Source organism: Pecten maximus, chromosome 15 (genome assembly GCF_902652985.1).
Source record: "Pecten maximus chromosome 15, xPecMax1.1, whole genome shotgun sequence".
NCBI lineage: Eukaryota > Metazoa > Mollusca > Bivalvia > Pectinida > Pectinidae > Pecten > Pecten maximus.
Window position 1 is genome coordinate 29,434,644 of NC_047029.1, and position 19,893 is coordinate 29,454,536.

General features: G+C 34.6%; 1 protein-coding gene across 1 annotated transcript in view; it reads left to right on the forward strand.

Moving 5' to 3' along the window:
- The first annotated feature begins 302 nt into the window (after window positions 1–302).
- The window catches only part of LOC117343681 (hemicentin-1-like), a 31,305-nt gene continuing 11,714 nt past the window's right edge, over window positions 303–19,893 (forward strand). Inside the window, exons 1-8 of the mRNA XM_033906140.1 lie at window positions 303–447; window positions 12,598–12,957; window positions 14,296–14,559; window positions 15,240–15,503; window positions 15,733–15,987; window positions 16,564–16,845; window positions 17,478–17,795; window positions 18,499–18,801. Of these exons, the coding sequence (XP_033762031.1) occupies window positions 366–447; window positions 12,598–12,957; window positions 14,296–14,559; window positions 15,240–15,503; window positions 15,733–15,987; window positions 16,564–16,845; window positions 17,478–17,795; window positions 18,499–18,801 (2,128 nt within the window). The 5' untranslated portion in view covers window positions 303–365. The remainder of the gene's footprint in view (window positions 448–12,597; window positions 12,958–14,295; window positions 14,560–15,239; window positions 15,504–15,732; window positions 15,988–16,563; window positions 16,846–17,477; window positions 17,796–18,498; window positions 18,802–19,893) is intronic.

A 19,893-nucleotide genomic window follows, 5' to 3' on the forward strand; every position in this document is an offset into this window, starting at 1 on the left:
TTGCCAAAAAAAACCCAACAAAAAACGAAAACAAAAACAAACAAAAAAACAAACGTCTGGTGTATAGATCAAAAACAAAACCTTATGTTTGTATCAGAAGTGTATGCACGCATACATAACACACAGGTATACATAGAATGAACCGTCACGGATGAATCGCCAAGCATAAAAGTGTCGACCCACATATGAATGTAGCGTATGCGGTTTGAATGACGTTCAGTGTATATTTATAAACCAGGTGTTCCCATTCAAAACAAAACCAGGAAGTTCAAAATCGGTTATGGGTTATAATTCAGACAAGAGCGAGAGGGAGTATTTGGAATACCCACACCAGGAAGCACTTGACTGGACGGGATGCTGTAACCATGAATGGGAGCGGTTCTGGCACCTTGGGGATAACTTTGATAACAATGTACACATTATTACTAGTTTTTATTTCAACAGCAGGTAAGTTACCTTTATTTCTTTTTTTCTTATAGTGTCAATTAATGTTCAATTATAACCCATTAATTAATGTTCATACTAACGTAAATATTATTACTATCACTGTTTTAATCTTGATAATGATATTTACACGTAAAGAATATGCCTACTGTAGCTCACCTCAGTCGTAAGTGGCGACTTATTGTGCGCCCACCCCACCCTTCCGCCCCTGCAGTGTCGGGGGTGGTTTCTCCTTTATCTTCAAATCAAAGGGAATTGGACGGCCCAAGATTAAGTGTATCCCGCTGCATTTTGATCGTAGAAGGCCACTTAAAGTTGGCCCCTGACGAATCGTGGATTTTCTTCCGTTCTATTGTGAGATATTGAAGAGATCAAAATAGATCTGCTGTCCCTATTGCAACGCCCTTTAAAAGATTTTCTTTTCTTCACTGTTCTGTCTTGCTGTGCTTTGTTTTCTTACTCTGTGTCTCCTTGTCAACCGTCCTCGTATGAGAATGGCTGTTGGTGTCTCCTTGTCACCCGTCCTCGTATGACACTGGCTGTTGGTGTCTCCTTGTCACCCGTCCTCGTATGACACTGGCTGTTGGTGTCTCCATGTAACCCGTCCTCGTATGACACTGGCTGTTGGTGTCTCATTGGCGCCCGTTTTCGTATGACATCGGCTGTTATTGTCTCCTTGACACCCGTTTTCGTATGACACTGGGTGTTGCGATGAAGTTAAACCCCTAAAAACAAACAAACAAACAAACACATCTCTTTTTTTCTGAATTTTGTCACACCATTCGCATTTTCCTGTAGCAATGCTGATTCAGTACTTCACTAAATTATAACAAATATTATATTTCTTATATAACATATCTATTATATATGATATCACAGAAAGTCTATATAATAATATAACATAATAAGTGAGACATATCGTATGATAAATAAGATATTTAGTATAAATTGCTTCAGTCCTGGATCAACATTGCTCAATCACTAAATGACAACTAAGTTTGTCATATGTGTTTACTACATTATATAAATGTATGGACAAATGGAACTGTACAATTTTCGAGGCGATTCATCCTTTGTCAAGGCACTGAATGTTCAAAAATAATCCATAGACATAGAAAATGTAGTACAGTATATAATACTCGTATGTATAATCACCATAGATTGGGAACTTGATACAATGATACCATCATATCTGGTCGGTATTCGAGTAAATTGTCTTCAAGAGCATATCATATTTTTACACGGCATAATAGGTTTAAATACTGGGCTTTTAAACTTTAGCTTTTCCGTCTGTAAAATTCGATAACAATTATCAAGTTGTAATTAATCGTCTTAAACTAATTACTAAAAACTAATTATTGTAGTTCTGAAAAGACATATCATTTTAGTGAATGTGCAGACACGAAGTTTACAAAAAAATTGAAATGGATTTCTCCTCTAAACAGCTACAATATCAAAGGTTATATCACCGCTAGAGTATTCACCTGTATAACCGGGATGCTCAATATGTCCTTATATTTAATTAATGTATACATGAGTTAGCACGAATGCAATTCTTATGACAAATATCCGCATTAGCTTGCACACACCTAATGAGAAAGTTAGAAGCCTTTTATATACAAAAAAAAAAAAAAAAAAATACCTTTCAAAATAACAGGATGTATTCATTTTTCTATAGACGGAATCATGTAGGCGATAAAGCATATTCACACAGGCGTCTGAATCTAATAAGTATTTATAGAAATATTAGCCACTTCTCCTAGTATGTTGGAGTAAGGACTATTTTTTTTACAAATACTAACCAGATACAGACGAATGTGTGAATAACTTCTAATTCTTAAATCCAAATTTAAATGCTTCTTAAAACCAGAACAACAGAGAACATCGCCATTGAAACTAATATTTACAAGCATCGTATCACACAAGGAAATATAAAATTTCCCAATGAGGTCAAGATGTCGCCCATAAAACGTTCCCATGGTTTTCATCAACCATTTAATTTGAGCATGGACAGCTTCCTGCATTACGAAGAGCTATGACAAAATTTGATATATTGCTCCCATGCAACTTTACCGAAATAAAATGCTTCTCCTTAGTATATTTTAATATGTTTTCTCCGTGTATCGCCATCCCCAAGTACGATAATAAGATGTTTGCGATGTTAGAGTTGATCTATTATGACCATCATAAAACTTATTACACCTATTTCCGTTTGAGTACATATAGCTTAATTTTTTACACCAGACAATCAATAACTTCATACAGCCATGGATATTGGCCATGATAAAATATACACGAAACCTCTTTTTCTGAATATAGTTTATTCTCTGTTCCTCCATTATAGGGTCGTGGTAAAATGAAATTTCCTGCTAAATGTGAGGTTGAGACACACAGTTGGTTTGAACACCATTTAAATATATTAGATACATGTATTTTTGAAACTGCTGATGTTGCAGAAAATATTTTCAATTACGTAGATAATAACAAGTAGATCTGTTCTAACCACAGGCGCTTGCATAGAAAATATGATTTTCATTTTTTTTTTATTTGACAGCGGTATGTGTAATCTGTTAAGCTCAAGGCCGGAAACTCCGCCACGAGCGAAACGGCACCCCATCTCACTTCAATCGACTAAAAAACACATTTATTCAAACTGACACGGTGCACACTATATGCCACCGTCATCAGGAAACATTCATCTTTAACCTACCGTGTCACTCAATACGAATTGTTACATCCAAAACACAATAATCCGTGAAAACATCGCCGAATTCCTCACTCAGAACGCCACTTTTTAAACGGCTCCCTCAGCCTGTCCAGATTCTTCATTTACATACGGGGTTGAACGGTCATGTGATTATATAATCGACTGTCACCAGGTGCACTTTTTGGGGTCATCTCAGCATACTTTATTTTACAGGTGCATGCACAGGACGTCGTTTGCGATATCACGGACTAATAAGATAAACTGTTTTAATGCCATGCAGTGATGAGATCGTCCTTTCCTTTTCTTCAACTGCATCATTTCGGTAGTTGTTGAACTTCGTTTTGAAAACGAAAGATTGCATTTAACGGTGCTCAGTAACTTGTTCAAGACAGGGCCGGGGCATTATACGTATACCATGAACTACAAAGTGTAGCAGTATCAGTTGAACTTTTTCGAAGTTAAAATTTGGATGGGGGTAATAGCTGATAATGTTTGATATTTTGTTTTTTATTGAACTTGCCATCTATTTAGGGTTATGTCTATCTTCAATTAAAAAAATGGACCACTACATGACTAGTTAAAAATATATAGACACACACACAATATCGGTAAGAATAAGAGGTTATTCTGGGTATTCTGGCGTTAGCCCTTAATAATATAAAATTCTGGCGTTGACACAAAATAACTACTACTACCCCTCAACTATTCTCTTTTCTTTTTCATTTAAATCCAGTTTCTTTATTCTGTAAACACTTCAGCCAGCTTGATCATTTTCAGAGTAACGTTGGATGTTTACACCTGACTCAATTAATCAGATAATTCATCAATAACTTAAATATTATATATGCGATGTAAAGTGGAATTGCATAGATAATCAGTATTACGAAGAATACTTTACAATGCGTTAAACTCTTTGACATTGTCACTGGCGGATTTAAAGAACTTTATAAAGACCTAAATAGTTACCATATTCCAATAATCTCAATCAATCATTGTTTAGCTTTACCGGATAAACAGAGCATTGTCCACAACATACTTCTCAATTTCCTTAGAACAATAGATTTGTACAACAGAATATAACAACACAAATTGTTTCACATAAACATAATGTATATAGGTAACATCCCCAGGATACCCAGGGAGACTGTACCAGGGGGGATTACTACTTATCCCTCCATTGATTGGTACATACTGAGACTCCAGGAGGTCTGGGGTCTCCTCCTCTGTGCCCCAACCCCAGACTGTCGGACATCACGTACTCAGTCCTATGTGTATTTTACAGTCGCGTCCTCATTGCTGGGGCACTTAACTAACATCCTAAGTGAGCACTGTTCTATCGCATGAACCTAGTATACAACAAACACCATACACCACACAAGTATGTAAAGTCCTATGTGTATTTTACAGTCGCGTCCTCATTGCTGGGGCACTTAACTAACATCCTAAGTGAGCACTGTTCTATCGCATGAACCCAACATACAACAAACACCATACACCACACATGTATGTAAAGTCCTATGTGTATTTTACAGTCGCGTCCTAATTGCTGGGGCACTTAACTAACATCCTAAGTGAGCACTGTCTTATCACATAAACCTAGCATACAACAAACATTCGCAATAGGAAAACACTCTAGGAACAGAAACCCATCACCACCCACAAACACAATACACATACACGTCCCAACCAAACCCCCCAGGGATATAGGACCCCGCCCCAGCCCTCATCCTTGTTCTTCTTACTACCCTCCGACTAACTAGACCCTCCAAACACCTACCCAAAACCAGAGACCTATATACTAGGGACTCGCAACAACCGCTTTTCTCGCATAGTCACGACCTCACCTATTGTTCTCATAACCGGAGGTATATTTAGCACGAGATCTAGCGAGACCAAGCGCTGCGGCTGCGCAATAGGTGGATATCGGAGTTGTTTATATTAGTGACATGTGCCGTGCCAAGAGATGGCGACGACTGTCTGTGCATATGTGTCACCGCGTTTGGCCGAGATAACTTCATACTGGCGATAGTTATACCTATGCACTGTAATGTATATCGGCAGATATGAACAACGATATTTAAGTAGTGTCTAACCGAAAAAAGCACCATTTTTCCGTTAAAGATTTATATAGAAACGTATGGAAAATGTCGTCCGATTTTCTGCCATTAGACGATGATCTAAATTTAGATGTATAGAGAAATATACTGACGACGATTCTTATATTTTCGATAGTGATACTGACTTCAGTCAGTGCTTCCCTAATTATACCGGACTCTTATAAGGGGAAATATAATCACCTGTGTTATTTTCTTTGTATCTAAATACACTTTATTAATGACAACTGTCCAAGTATTGAATTACAGATGCTTGATCTTTTCTTGCTAATGTATACCGACGAAATGGCTTTATTTGTTAACTGCCCAGAAGATTTACAAATTGTGTTGGATTCTTTATATGCATATACCATAAAATGGAATCTGGAGGTCAATGTTGATATAACTCAAATCATGGTGTTTAGAAATTGTGGACAAATAAGAAATAATGAGCCATGGAAATAAAATAATGAATAATAATGACAATATAGAAATTGTTGACAGTTTTAAATACTTGGGTATGCTGTTCAACTACAATGGGAAGTTTTACAAAACACAAAAACATTTTGCAGAACAAGGCAGAAAAGCTTTATTTTCTCTGACAACTTCTCTTAGAAATCATTGCTTGAATGTAGAAACTTATTGTTCTATTTTTGATTCGTATGTAAATAGTATTTTACGTTATGCATCGGAAATAAGGGGATTTCATAAAGCACCGGATGTCGAAAGCGTACATTAGAAATTCTGTAAAAAAAATACTTAACTTAATAAGGTGCCTAAATCAACTTGCAATGACTTCGTTTACTGTGAATTGGGTAGATTACCATAAACTATTATGAGAAAATTAAGAGTGTTCAAATATTGGTGAAACAGTCGGATAATCTGGTATTGAAAACATGTCTTGATGAAATGGTAAATGAGAATGACGTGTGGATATGTGACATTAAGAATGAATAAGCCGCTTTAGGTATTGAGTACATGTTTTATTCTAATTCACCAGTAGACTATGCTTTTAAAAGCATTGAGCAGAGATTGACCGATGTTACAAAACAAAACATGTTAACAGATATCTAGTTCGTCGAAAGGTAGATTATATATCGATATCTGATAGATAGCCACTGTGTACAGTTTTAAACCTATAGAAACTAAATATAAATGTATGTTTAGCATCCTCACACAAATTAAATATAGAAATAGGTAGACATAATAATATTACCCAAAGAAATAGAACCTGTAACAATTGTGATTTGTGTGACATCGAGGATGAGTTTCATTTTATTTTGATATGTCCATTATATACAGGTCTGAGGGTAAAATGTATAAAACAATATTACCACAAAAGACATTCTGTTTTTAAATTAATCCAACTATTATCTGTTAATAATGTTAGAGTTGTCAAATTTAGGTTAATATCTATACTTGGCTTGCAAAAGACAAAATTTATTAGTGTAGATAATTTTATATTGAACAGTTTTCATGTAACACTCTCCTGTACACATCTGTAGTTGTTTAATGTTATATATTGAGTATCTTATATACCTATAGGCCTTAGAGCTCATCTGCACCCACCACTAGACCAGTGATTCGTTGATTTATTTCACCAGCAGTTTTACAGTATAAAAACCACCATTAAAACTATGCCTTTTATCTTTTTTTGGAGATATTTCTTGTTTATTAGACAAATGCTATAGCAAAAGTCTTAAGTAAAATGAAACAAAAAAACACTGTCATGTTTGATGATTGATAATATTTTATTATTTAGTATTGAAAACTTTGATAGTGCTTAGGTCATGTACCCATGGTAGATCTTTTCTTCTTTGGCCTTTTAAAAAAAAAAGTTTAATAAGTATTGATACATTATGGTATAGAATAGGCAGAGAAGCTTCTATAAGATTTAAATTTGAAACATTCAAATTTCAAATACCCTGCAGTAAATTCATATACCCCAAATGTTGATTAAACAGATTCGTAAATTCAAAATTAACCTAAAAACATATATATCTAAATATGAATGGACCCATTTAAGTTTAATTAGGGAATGAGGACACACCTGAGGGATTTTTGTCTTCCAGAGTACAGGTAAATATTTAGATTGTATACTGCACAGCATGCCTTTAGTGAACTCTAGTATTTTGGGGAGATGGACATGGCCAGCCTCAGGACAGGTGTTGACAATGAGACACACCTGTTGATTCATGTATATCTCAAAGGTAATAAAGGTGTGGTCAATGTCCCTATGGTTTGGATGGAGTGGGGGAGCCCAGGTGATCACCATGACAATATTTTTTTCTGTAGACCCAGAAGTACAGGTACATACAGGTATATACTCTACATATATTCTGAATGGAGTTTATTAGGAGATGCCCCATGACCAGGTGTTAATGTTTTTTATCAAAGGTGAGGTGTGATCAATGCCCCAAAGGTTGGGGGGGGGGGGGGGGGGGGGGTATATATATCGGTCATAATGGTGAAAAAATATATATATAACCTTTTGATTTTATTAATTTCCCACACAATACAATAAAATATATACCGCAGTATTTAATGTTTTGCTATGTGCAAAAGATATCATAGCTATTATATTCCAACACACTCATTCCTCGATCAATCCCTGCAATTCTGTATCAAATATCTGTTTTGAAACACTAAATAATTTACAAAAAGTATGATATTTAATTTAATTTACATTAGACTGATTTATGCTTTTTTCAATTAGTTTCAATTAATGCATTTCTTTCAATAATGGCTTTATTATTCATGAGATCAATGTTAACAGAAGTCATGATTATACTATATAAAATTCTACAGATTATAGCTATCAAATCACTAATCTAATTATAAATATGATATTTAAGACAATGAATTACACAACAAATTTGACTAAACGCGATACAGTAACTATCGAGCAACAATTATTTGAAAACCATTTTGAAATTGGTCAATAAATAAAAAAGGAGTTAATTATATAAACTGAAACCATGTAGCACTGTCCTTAACACCAGCCATTCACAGTATAACCATAATTTGTTTTGTTTACTTATTTTCACTGGGCAATAACTAAATATTCACAATGAATTACACAACAAATTTGACTAAACGCGATACAGTAACTATTGAGCAACAATTATTTGAAAACCATTTTGAAATTGGTCAATAAATAAAAAAGGAGTTAATTAGATAAACTGAAACCATGTAGCAGTGTCCTTAACACCAGCCATTCACAGTATAACCATAATTTGTTTTGTTTACTTATTTTCACTGGGCAATAACTAAATATTCACAGTGAATTACACAACAAATTTGACTAAACGCGATACAGTAACTATCGAGCAACAATTATTTGAAAACCATTTTGAAATTGGTCAATAAATAAAAAAGGAGTTAATTAGATAAACTGAAACCATGTAGCAGTGTCCTTAACACCAGCCATTCACAGTATAACCATAATTTGTTTTGTTTACCTATTTTCACTGGGCAATAACTAAATATTCACAATGAATTACACAACAAATTTGACTAAACGCGATACAGTAACTATCGAGCAACAATTATTTGAAAACCATTTTGAAATTGGTCAATAAATAAAAAAGGTGTTTAACAAGTAAACTAAAACCATGTAGCATCGTCTTTAACACCAGACATAAGCTAACCAGCGTGGTAATCGCCGTGAAAAGAACGGTCACATGTGCAGTCTTCCGAACATAAAGTACGACGGAATACGTTTGAAACACCAGTTTACATAAAAATAATTGCACTTACGTTTGATTCCCGTGATTTGTTATCGGACAATAGTCTTCTATGAGCTGTCATAAAGCTGACCGTGTTTCAGGCGTACCTTCAATATGGCGTCTAAACAGTAGGAGCAGCAATGCACTATGGGATAAATTACCCGAACTTCCGCTCGGCGGTGACGTTTGGTAAGCCAAAGAGCTTGTTGCGAATCCCTAGTATATAGGTCTCTGCCAAAACACATATACCAAATTGTTCCCAGCACCATTCGGCCTGCAACAAGCCCTGCTAACATGTTTTGTATCATAATCACCCCGCATCCATCACTACTTCTTCCCCACCACAGTACTAAATCCACACTCTACGTATCACAACTATATAGTAAAACGTCGGAATGTGTACAGACTAGTAATGTCGGAACTGTGTGGCTCTAAAGAAAGTATGGACATTTGGCAAAGAGGACAGTGCATATTATGGCAGACATCGAAGGAAGCTTACAAGCGAGGACACCAAAAATAAGTCACCAGCACTTAAAACTAACCACTAACCACTAACCATTAACACCTAGTCCGTCGGATGGGACTTAAAACGATGCCCCGTGTAAGAATGTCCAACTTGCACGATAAAGATCCCTCTGCGGTCTTTCGTTGAAGAGTAGGTGTGATAACGCCGGCCCAGAGGATAGTTTTTTTTTAGGCCAATATTTTATTTTTCATATCATTTAATAGGTATTAATTAGACGGACGTCAAAAACTTCGATAAACAAAATTTATATATAGGGTAGGGTCGTCTCTCTTCTCCAATCTTCTTCGATAGGGTAGGCGTAACTGCTACTAAACAGTGCCAGGTTAGGATTCATTCGGACTCAGGGAGTCGTCTCAAAAATTACCCATAAGTTCTCCAACCGACTCCCTTCTCTTCTTTCCCAATCTCTCCTTTTACTCCATACTGTACCCAATCTACTCAATTTCCTATCTGTTCTCGTCAGCTGAAAGGCCGTAAGGCCGTAATAGCAGACGTAAAACCCATAAATAAATAAATAAAATGTAAGCTCACATACGCAGGTACAAGTTTTAAATGTATAATGATATAAATTGAATAAGTACTAATCAATGTCGGATACAAGAAGATTTATTGAAGTCGTATATGTTAAAAACAAAGAACAACAGCTATGTAGAGCTATTTCTACGACTAAACATAAGTAAAAGGGTTGAATATATGTCTCATGGAAAAAAAGCGAAAATGTTTTTTTTTTCTTTAATTAAAGCAACGCTTCTTGTTGTTAACTTGTTTGTTTTAACAGTACTAGTCTTACAAATTCGCTAATTATCGTAGGCTTAACTCGTATAACGAATTTTTTATCAACTTTTATTCCCGTTCGTTTTATTTATATAACGAACTACTTGTATAACGAATTCAATTTCAAGGTCCCTTGGAGTTCGTTATAAACAAGTTTTACTGTAGTCTAAGAAGTAGACAACAGTACCTTTCATCGATTGAGTGTTTGAAAGGAGAAAGAAAATGAAAAAAAAAATGTCACCATCTGTTCCGCTTTGTACGATAACATAATGTAACACTCGTGCCAAATTGGGGGAAAATCGTATAATTTGATATGGAATATCATACGAATATTGTCGTATCCTATGAATTTAAAAACTCGTTAAAACTATTTACAATGTATACTAAATATTAAGATATCTCCATACCTACCATTCAATTTGGGACAAAGCTGGTAAGTAAACTAAATGATATACACTTCACTTTCTACATGATAAAGGAAAATCTTAATTTTTTTTTTTTTTATTTCCCACGGAATTTTAGAAACAAACATTTTTTTTTTTTTTATTTGCATGCGTCTTCTTAATATTACATACCCTGTATGTATTGTAAATATAAACTAATTATGATATATTATAATGTGCATGTTCAAGTATACATAGTAGTTACTAAATTATATCACATTGCAGGAATGTTATATTGGTTCACATGCAACACTTTGTTGTATTATTTTACAATATAAGAGCTGATTCGATTTTCCTCAGTAGTTATTGGCTAAAACATGTTCAAGTGAAGTTTAACATTTTCATACATTAACCTGATGTTTCTATTTTTAGAGACACCGAGTTGATAGTGGGTTTATAACGTCATAATTATTGTGACGCCACAATGCCCATAATTCAAATTTCCTGATATCAAGATAAACACATGCAAAATGCAATTTACCCTTACCCCAAAATAAGTTTCATATCTAATATAAAAATTACGAACACTTGATTCGGTCATTATGATATCATATCGACCTCACCAAATGTCCATTATCAATAACGATAGGATATAAAATTGATCTACATTGTATTTGAATATCCTAAATATTACTTGATTCTCTTTGGTATGATCTAAAAAAGATTAGCTGCACAATTAGGTTTTTCTCTAATATGCTATACATTATATAACTAAGGGAACTCATGTCATATCATTTCAAAGCAAAGCACATGCGTGTGGATTTGGCAATGCTAAACTGATATGGCTTCATAACTAAAATGTATCTTGGACAAACAATAGCAAATCCAGTGACATTCTAAATCGTCATTCCTCTGATGCAATTAAATAGAAGATCAATTTTTGTATGTATATTTTATGGCTAACCATGGACATTGCTGTTACCGTCTATCTTATTAAGCTGTTTGTAAATTTCAACAAAAACATGCGGAAAATGCAGGCGGTAAGAATTAGCTAATTTATTTTACTTATATTGTAACAGGAGTTACCATGTGTCTATAGCACACAATAGCAGCATTTCTTTGTCTGAATTTGATTTTATGTTTATATGAACATTGATTTTATTAACCATAAATAAACATCGCGGTTGTGAATAATATCACACGAATTTGATATGGGAAATTATTTTCAAACATCAAAAATGCTCTTATTATTAGAAACTATTTTGAACTCTGATCATAAGGAAGACTTTTTTTCTTTTGTGTGTGTGTTGAGGGGGGGGGGGGGGGGGGGGGGGGGGGGGGGGGGGGGTTTTCAATCGCTGTGTTCAAAGTAAAATATGCATATTTCTGAAAAAGGCCAATAGTTTAACTATTTGCATTCAAAACATCCTTCTTATTACGGATATATGTCTTCATAGTACGAAATAGGAACATTTAGATTTAAATGCCCCCTTCTGTCATATTTGTGTGATATGATTCACAGCCGTCATTTGTATTGGAGGTCAAAACAAAACAAGTCTTTATACCTACTTAATGTTAGATATGGCCAAAAATGTGTTATGTAGACACTAGTGAGATATATGTTTAGGTTTGGTCATTAATGTGACTTTTACTTATTTCCTGCTTCATCCTACCACTCAGTAACTCTACAGAAGAAACTGATAGCATCCACAGCAAATTATTGATGCTTGACAAACACTTCGGCTAACCACAAATGTATATGAATAGCTTTCTTTTTGTAGATGGTTGTTCATTTTTGAAATTCAACATTATATTCACATATATACATGACCCTTAATGTATGCAAATATGCTTCCTTGTCGAGGAATATAAAATGTATTGTATAAATAGACATTTAAGGTACTCTATAATATCATATCAATGCATGTTCAACCAATTTCAGGAGCGATAACATTGAACGGATCGTCTGAATACGCTACTCCGGGGAATAGATTTGACTTAATATGTAATGTTCCAGAAGAGGCAACAACTGTCACCTTTTACAAAGACCCTAGTCAGAATGTAGGGAGTGTAGTCGTATCAAATGCTACCTGCTATTTTCGAAATGATACTACAAATACGACCACTTTATGTTCCGAGAATACATGCTCATGTCGACCATGGAATGGTACAAGCCTTGGAACTAGGTTCGAGTTGGTAATATTGCCAACGGCGGAGGATCGGAACTCATCTTGGTCCTGTAGTCGATATCTTCCAGGGTCGAACAACTTGACATCTGAAATATACATTCTTCCTGTAGCAAGTAAGTATAGTCTAAGCTATTATACACATATAGGATCAAATGCATATCGGTTTTTTTTCTCCAACATCATTAATATATGATAGTCTTCGGCATGACAGAATAAATGCTCCAAATAATGTGTTAATGCATTAACTGACTTGACTCGGCAGTTAAGAGGTACATGTAACAGACATTTAATGCTGACCGAAATTGTAGACTGATGATTTTGTCATATCCTACGAAATAAGGTTAAGATTTTCTCCAAATGTTCTTTGCAAATGTATAAGCTCTATTCCCTAGTAATAGACATCTGAAAATAGTATAATTTTAAATATATTGACTGCACAACAGGATGATATCAAAAGATATTACCTCGACACACACTGCATGTAATGCTACAAACAACCGTACAGTATATGATTAGCTGTTGAGATCTTGATCTCGATTTTAGTGAGTAAACTAGCTTCCAAAACTGCAGCAAAAATTAATTTCAATGCATAATCACAGAGCATCACCATGCAATGATGTTGGATAACAAAACACTTTAATTACTTCTAAGGAAACTATTAACCATTATAAGTATGCTTGAACATTTAAATATGAACTGTTTACAATAAAGAAACAATAAAAAACAAAAAAACAAAAAAAAATAACAAAAAAAACTTGCCGTTTTGTTTTATCGCAACATTCGATCAGGAAGTTATTCCCTATATACTGCTAGTAGTAAACTCTCAATATCAATTTTCAAGATTTATCGTTGAATTTCATTTTATGATTTAGTTATAAAGAATACCTTTAGTTGATCTATTATGACCACCATGAAACGTTTCCTCATATGTGTTTGAATATAAACAGGTCAAATGCTATTACACCAGACAATTTGAAATTTCATATTCTACAGTCATGGACATTGGCCATCATAAAATCTACACGAAACCCCTCTTCGTGAATATAGTTTCTCTATGTACCTCAATTATAGGTCGTTGTTAAATAACAAACGGTGATAACTTTCGGTTATTTCCTGCTAAATTTAGGGTTTCCTCATTGTATTCACATGAGACACTTTGAAAGGAGTTATCAAGGTAGCTAATGATAACGCACAAATACTAAAACAAATCTAAACAAGAAAACAAAGACAAAACAAAAAACAAAATTGGAAAATTTACAAAATGTACAAATAATGTACCAGGTCGAAAATGAAAGACAGTTAAAAAAAAAACAGACAAAAAATAGAAAATATTGATAAATGTCTGTTTTTTGAAATATAAATCAAACTGTCATTGTGACATTATGTCATATCATGATGTCGGTCACTGTTGGATTATGGAATACATCCTTCGAATCAAATGTATTTTACAGAAGGTCCCGTTGCGCCTTTATCCCTGAGCCCCTCAGATATCAGTTACACAAGGACTGAGGACGAAGCGTTACCGACCATCACCTGTATTGCCGACTGTACACCTACGTGTTCATTTGTCTGGACAAAGCCGGATAATACCAACTTTACCGAGTCCCCTATTCTATCACTGGGACAACTGGACAGGTCCGAAACTGGGATTTATACGTGTACATCACGTAATATATATGGCACTGTCTCAATATCAATCATCATCACTGTTCAATGTAAGTATGCAATTGGAACGGGCATCGTCGGAGACCCACGGTTGATTGCAGTACGCTATGTTAACCTTATCATAATGATGTGATAAGTGTACCATATTGTAGTGCAATCAACCATGGGTCTCCGACGATCTAGGACGATTAGATGTAATGAAATTCCCATGAAAGATCCTACACTCCAGCAAAGCATAGTTATCAATTGAAAAAAATATTTGGTTGTTTTAATAAAATGATTAAACCTATTCAATCTGTTAACGTAGATAAATAAGCAATTGCGCCAAGAAGCAACTCTAACATGCCCTGCCTGTATTTCATGCATTTAACAATCTGTCTTTATAAGTGATTATCTCATTAGGACGCTGTTTAATGAATTTTTATTTGTTAATGTTTATTTTATGCATTTCTATAGTACAGTGGTCTTCATTCGAGTCGATATAGGTTTTGTCCCGATTACCAATATTCATCAATTTTGAAATAGAAATAAGTTTTTGTTATGATGTCGGTATTCTTTTAATGAAAACCCCCCCCCCCCAAAAAAAAACCAACCACTCAAGCCCTGTCTAGCTATTTGCCAACTTGAATAATCTTACAAAATATAAAATAAATTGTCAAGTTATACAGAAATGCAATGTAATTTAACTACATGTAATATTGACTGGTAATTTGCATCCTGTTTATTGTAGATGGTCCGGGTTCTTCTATTTCACTAAATCCTCCAAATGTTGTCTACGAGAAGAATGAGGGAGACATATTACAGTCTATCACTTGTTCAGCCAACTGTTCACCTAGCTGTTCTTTTGTCTGGACAAAGCCGGACAGATCAAACTTCACTGTTTCACCTGTTTTGTCCCTGGGAGAACTGAACCGGTCAGAACACGGACATTACACATGCTATGCAAGGAATGACATCGGATTTGCCTCAGCGATGGCAAACGTTAAAGTACAATGTAAGAATACTTTAACCACCCACCAAGACGACAAGGGAATAGTAAATACTAATAAAATACAATGTGTTCAAACGTATATTTATATCATATTTCTCAAAATAGAAAATTACAACTTGAAAAAGATGTATAATGTTACTTGAACTTACACGTGTACAGTAAAAGTTCATTATTTACCTTATTAATTGATGTAATATTTTATTCTTCTACACTTTTCGTTTAATCTGTTTAGATGGACCAAGCAACAGCGTAGCAACCTCGACCTCTAACATCGACAAGATTGAGAACCAGACAATTCCGGATATCACATGCACTGCCGATTGCAGACCGCCATGTGTATTTTCTTGGTCCAGAGATAGAGATAGAGATCCGTATTCCAACCCACTGTCGCTGTTATTAGCCAAGAGAGAAGATAGTGGAAATTACACGTGTACAGCCTCAAACATTGTTCATCAGTCAACTAAAGGGTGGTCACTGACCGTTAGATGTGAGTTGTGGTACAAAGGTGTATTACCATGTGAAATTACTTATCTGATGTTTTTGTATAACGTCACATGGATAGGCCAATGAAATGAGCTTCAGAAAAAATATTTCATCGTGCCATTTTATATTTAAATTACGATGCCGCGAATGATGTTTAAGAAACTTACATTACAAGAACACCTCGTTCTATTTCATTTTTCATTTATCTTTGTGTAAAATTTTCCTTTGTATTTATGCTATCAATGTTTCGTCGATTTTAAATTACTCTGACGGTATTCTGATGTATTTTTATATCATAGTGTATGATAAGAATTTCTGCTTATTACAAAATGAATTAAAAACCTTGTTTAGCTCATTCTTATATATTTTAAATCCCAACAGTAAATTTCCATTATAACGACCTATATGTATATTCCTCTGGATCCTTGGGATTCGTTGTAAAAAGTTTTACTGTAGTAATGATAATATCCCAATTCACCTTTGAAATACTAAATACTAAAAAAACTTTTGTCTCAAGCATTTCAATTCCGAGTTGCACAATGTTACCGTTTCAATGTGAGACGCATATCGTATTTTCCAGATAATCCGCGGATTGTGAATCTGAAGTATACACAAGGTAATGCTGATATCATCGAGAATTCATCAAAATCAATGACATGCGCAGTAGAGAGTTTTCCGCACTCGAGTATTACGTGGTACTATAAACGTAATAATACACAGCTAAAAACCAACTCAAACGTTCTGGAGAGCACATATAACCTAGTGTCTGCCAACTGTCTGGATACAGGATTATACACTTGTTCCGCAAGCAACAGCGTCTCAAACACACCAACTACAATGGATTTACCCATAAATGTTTTGTGTAAGTTACTTGCAACATGTAGAAACACAGATTCTCTAATATGCATGTACAGTTAATGTTGATTTGACGTTTCAAACAACTCTTGTGAACTCTTACAGTATGATTGATTGTATTATACAATGGGTCCAATGCAAATACGTGTACCTTGTTTACTGTTTCACAGTCACTTGATTGAATGTCAATCATTTTAATCAGTGTTTTTCCATAAGTTCATGAGTAATCAATGAACTCTTATCGAAACTAAAGAAAAGTGTGGTTGTAAAAACACTTTGTTGCATAGAAAATAGAATTATGACGAGAAGCGTAATGATCACAATTTTTCTATTTGTCTCCAACCTATAATTCTTAAACATAAACTCGGCCACATTATCACGATACCTGGTTATCGAGAGATACAGTTCGAGGAAAGCATTATCTCATAATGGAATATTCTATTTCCCCCCGATCTATACGGCGGTTGTAGAAGTAAAACATTGCGTCCACGGTATACCTACTCCGCTTATCCAGGATATACAGATACCATTGTTTAAATGATTTTAAAGTATATTTGTCATTTCCGTAATACGTATTTATTCTTTCATTAACTTATAAACTCTGTCAAATTAATTAATGCTATCATATTCTTTTTTCAGGTAAACCTAGGATGGATACAAGGGTTACCAATATTGTTAAAATAGGAGTTAGTCTATCAAAAGACTTAATAATAACTGCATCATTCATGTCCAATCCGGAGCCAACCTTTTCCTGGCTATTTCACCAAAACGTTGCTACGGACGTTGTACATGGGAAAGATAGAGTTTCCATACGTAATTCATTCAATTCAACTAGTCTTTCTGCAGTTTCCACGCTAACAAGATCTAGAATGGAGGAGAGATGGCTCGGAAGTTATATAGTTACGGTTTTCAATAGCCAGGGGTCTGTAACACAGGTATACACGATTGTAGCGCAAGGTTTGTATTTATTCGTATTTACATATATATTGTATATACCCCTTATTCCAGCTATTCCATACATTTACACAGAGAGACACAAAGTCCGACCACAAAGTCATGAATGGTAGAACGTATATAACACAGCCACTATGACATTTAAGAGCGTGACTTTTCAATGACTTCACTGTCACATTCTTCAGCCTAATGACCAATGTAAAGCGCACTAGCACAGGTTGTGTCTGAGATAATAATACACTCGACTGTTTAGCGTGTTTCATCTCTATCATGGTATTACTAACACTAATTGTGTTATATAACTTCTATCATATTTAGATTACTACTATGAAGAAAATATTCCAGAATACAAGCCTTAATTGTTATATACAATGCATACCAATGGAAATATATCTATGTATATATACTGTGGAATAAATAAAACAAACTTACTGCTAGGTTACATTGTTAAATTCTTGTCAAAATGTTGAAATGAAAACATGATTGTCTAAGACCATTATGACTTAATGAGGAAAGATATTTTAAATCGTAACAAAGGAGAGCGGACAAGCTTGATATATTTTCTACATGAGAAAATATCCACTACTTAACCGTATAATTGATGTACTTTTTGTTTGTTCTAGATAACTGTTATGTTTAACATTAATTTCATTTTCTCGTATTATTTGTGATGCTGTTGGAAATCTACATCTTATCGTATTTCCAGGTAAACCAGATCCTCCTTATCAAGGCAAAGTTGAATGTTCTGACTCCTATAGAGCCATGTTAAGTTGGACGTCAAGCTTTAATGGTGGTTCAGAGCAGAAATTTGTTGTAGGAATGAAAGGCATTCAGCAGGATAGTTTTATTATCAACATGAATGAAAAATATGATGACCCTGGTCGAAATGAAACTGCCAACGCAGAAATTTCTGGTCTCTCGCCCGATCGACTATATATTTTCAATGTCGTTGCGATTAACGAATATGGCAATTCAACTCTTCTGGAAGAAGTTAATTGTACGACTATTAGTGAGTATATTCATTGGCCGACTATGTAATGCAATTAGAGTTGACAGATAAATCCACCAGAATCCTTTAATCTGTTCGGATAGAACCCCATGTATCTTATATCCCATATCAGAACTAAGACTACAACTTTCACAGCAATGGTCATCGCATTCAATAGTTTTACAATAAATGACTTTTTTCATGAACTCACACTGCGCTGTTTGCAGATAACCCTCGACACTGCAGGTGTAACGTTTGTTTTCGCTCTCTGCACCCCTTGAGTATATCATTACAGCATCGCAAGCTTAGTCACTTCAACAGTTTTATCGTTTGACAGTAAAAACATCGAGGTCAACATATACCATAAATAGTATGGCTTAGAACTTGGTTGTGCCTCCTCTGCAGTCTTGAACTGAAATACACCAGCTTAGTGATTAATCATATTTGTTCCCTTTAACACGCTTCATCCGGGACCATAAGAGTAAATGACATAAGATTGTTTTTCCTTTTTTTTAATTAATTTCTGACAGATATCACATCACACGATTTCACAGCGATATGCCTTCGATTTTGCAAGGATATATTCCAAGGGAGCAGCGAGCACCGAATTATTTGTATATTCTGGGCCAATCTACAAAAAAACTGTTTAGAAAACATACATGGTTATCAAATGATATGACGTTTAATGAAGATGCAGAGAAATCTATATGCATATATATATACTGTGAACGTTGTTAATATTCCAGGGATTCATGGTTATCACAGTCATAGCAAGCAATTACACTTTGTAGCTACCACTTTGTAATACACTTTGTGTAATTATGCCTTATAAAGATATTTTGCAGGAAAAATTTCTAAACATTTATTAATTATTTATTTTCGCGCCAGATATAATGGCTGCGAATGTAGCAATATTGAATCCTCCCCCGTTAAAAGAATAAGTGTAAATATACACCATTTCAAATGAACTTATATATACAAAGATTAGTATAGAATGTGATATAGATATATATAAAAGTTTTTTTTTCTTACTTTGCCTCTTCTATTCAAAGGGTTTTCGTTCAGTTTTTTTCCTCAATTTTTAATTTTATTATTTTTGTACATCTTTGAAAG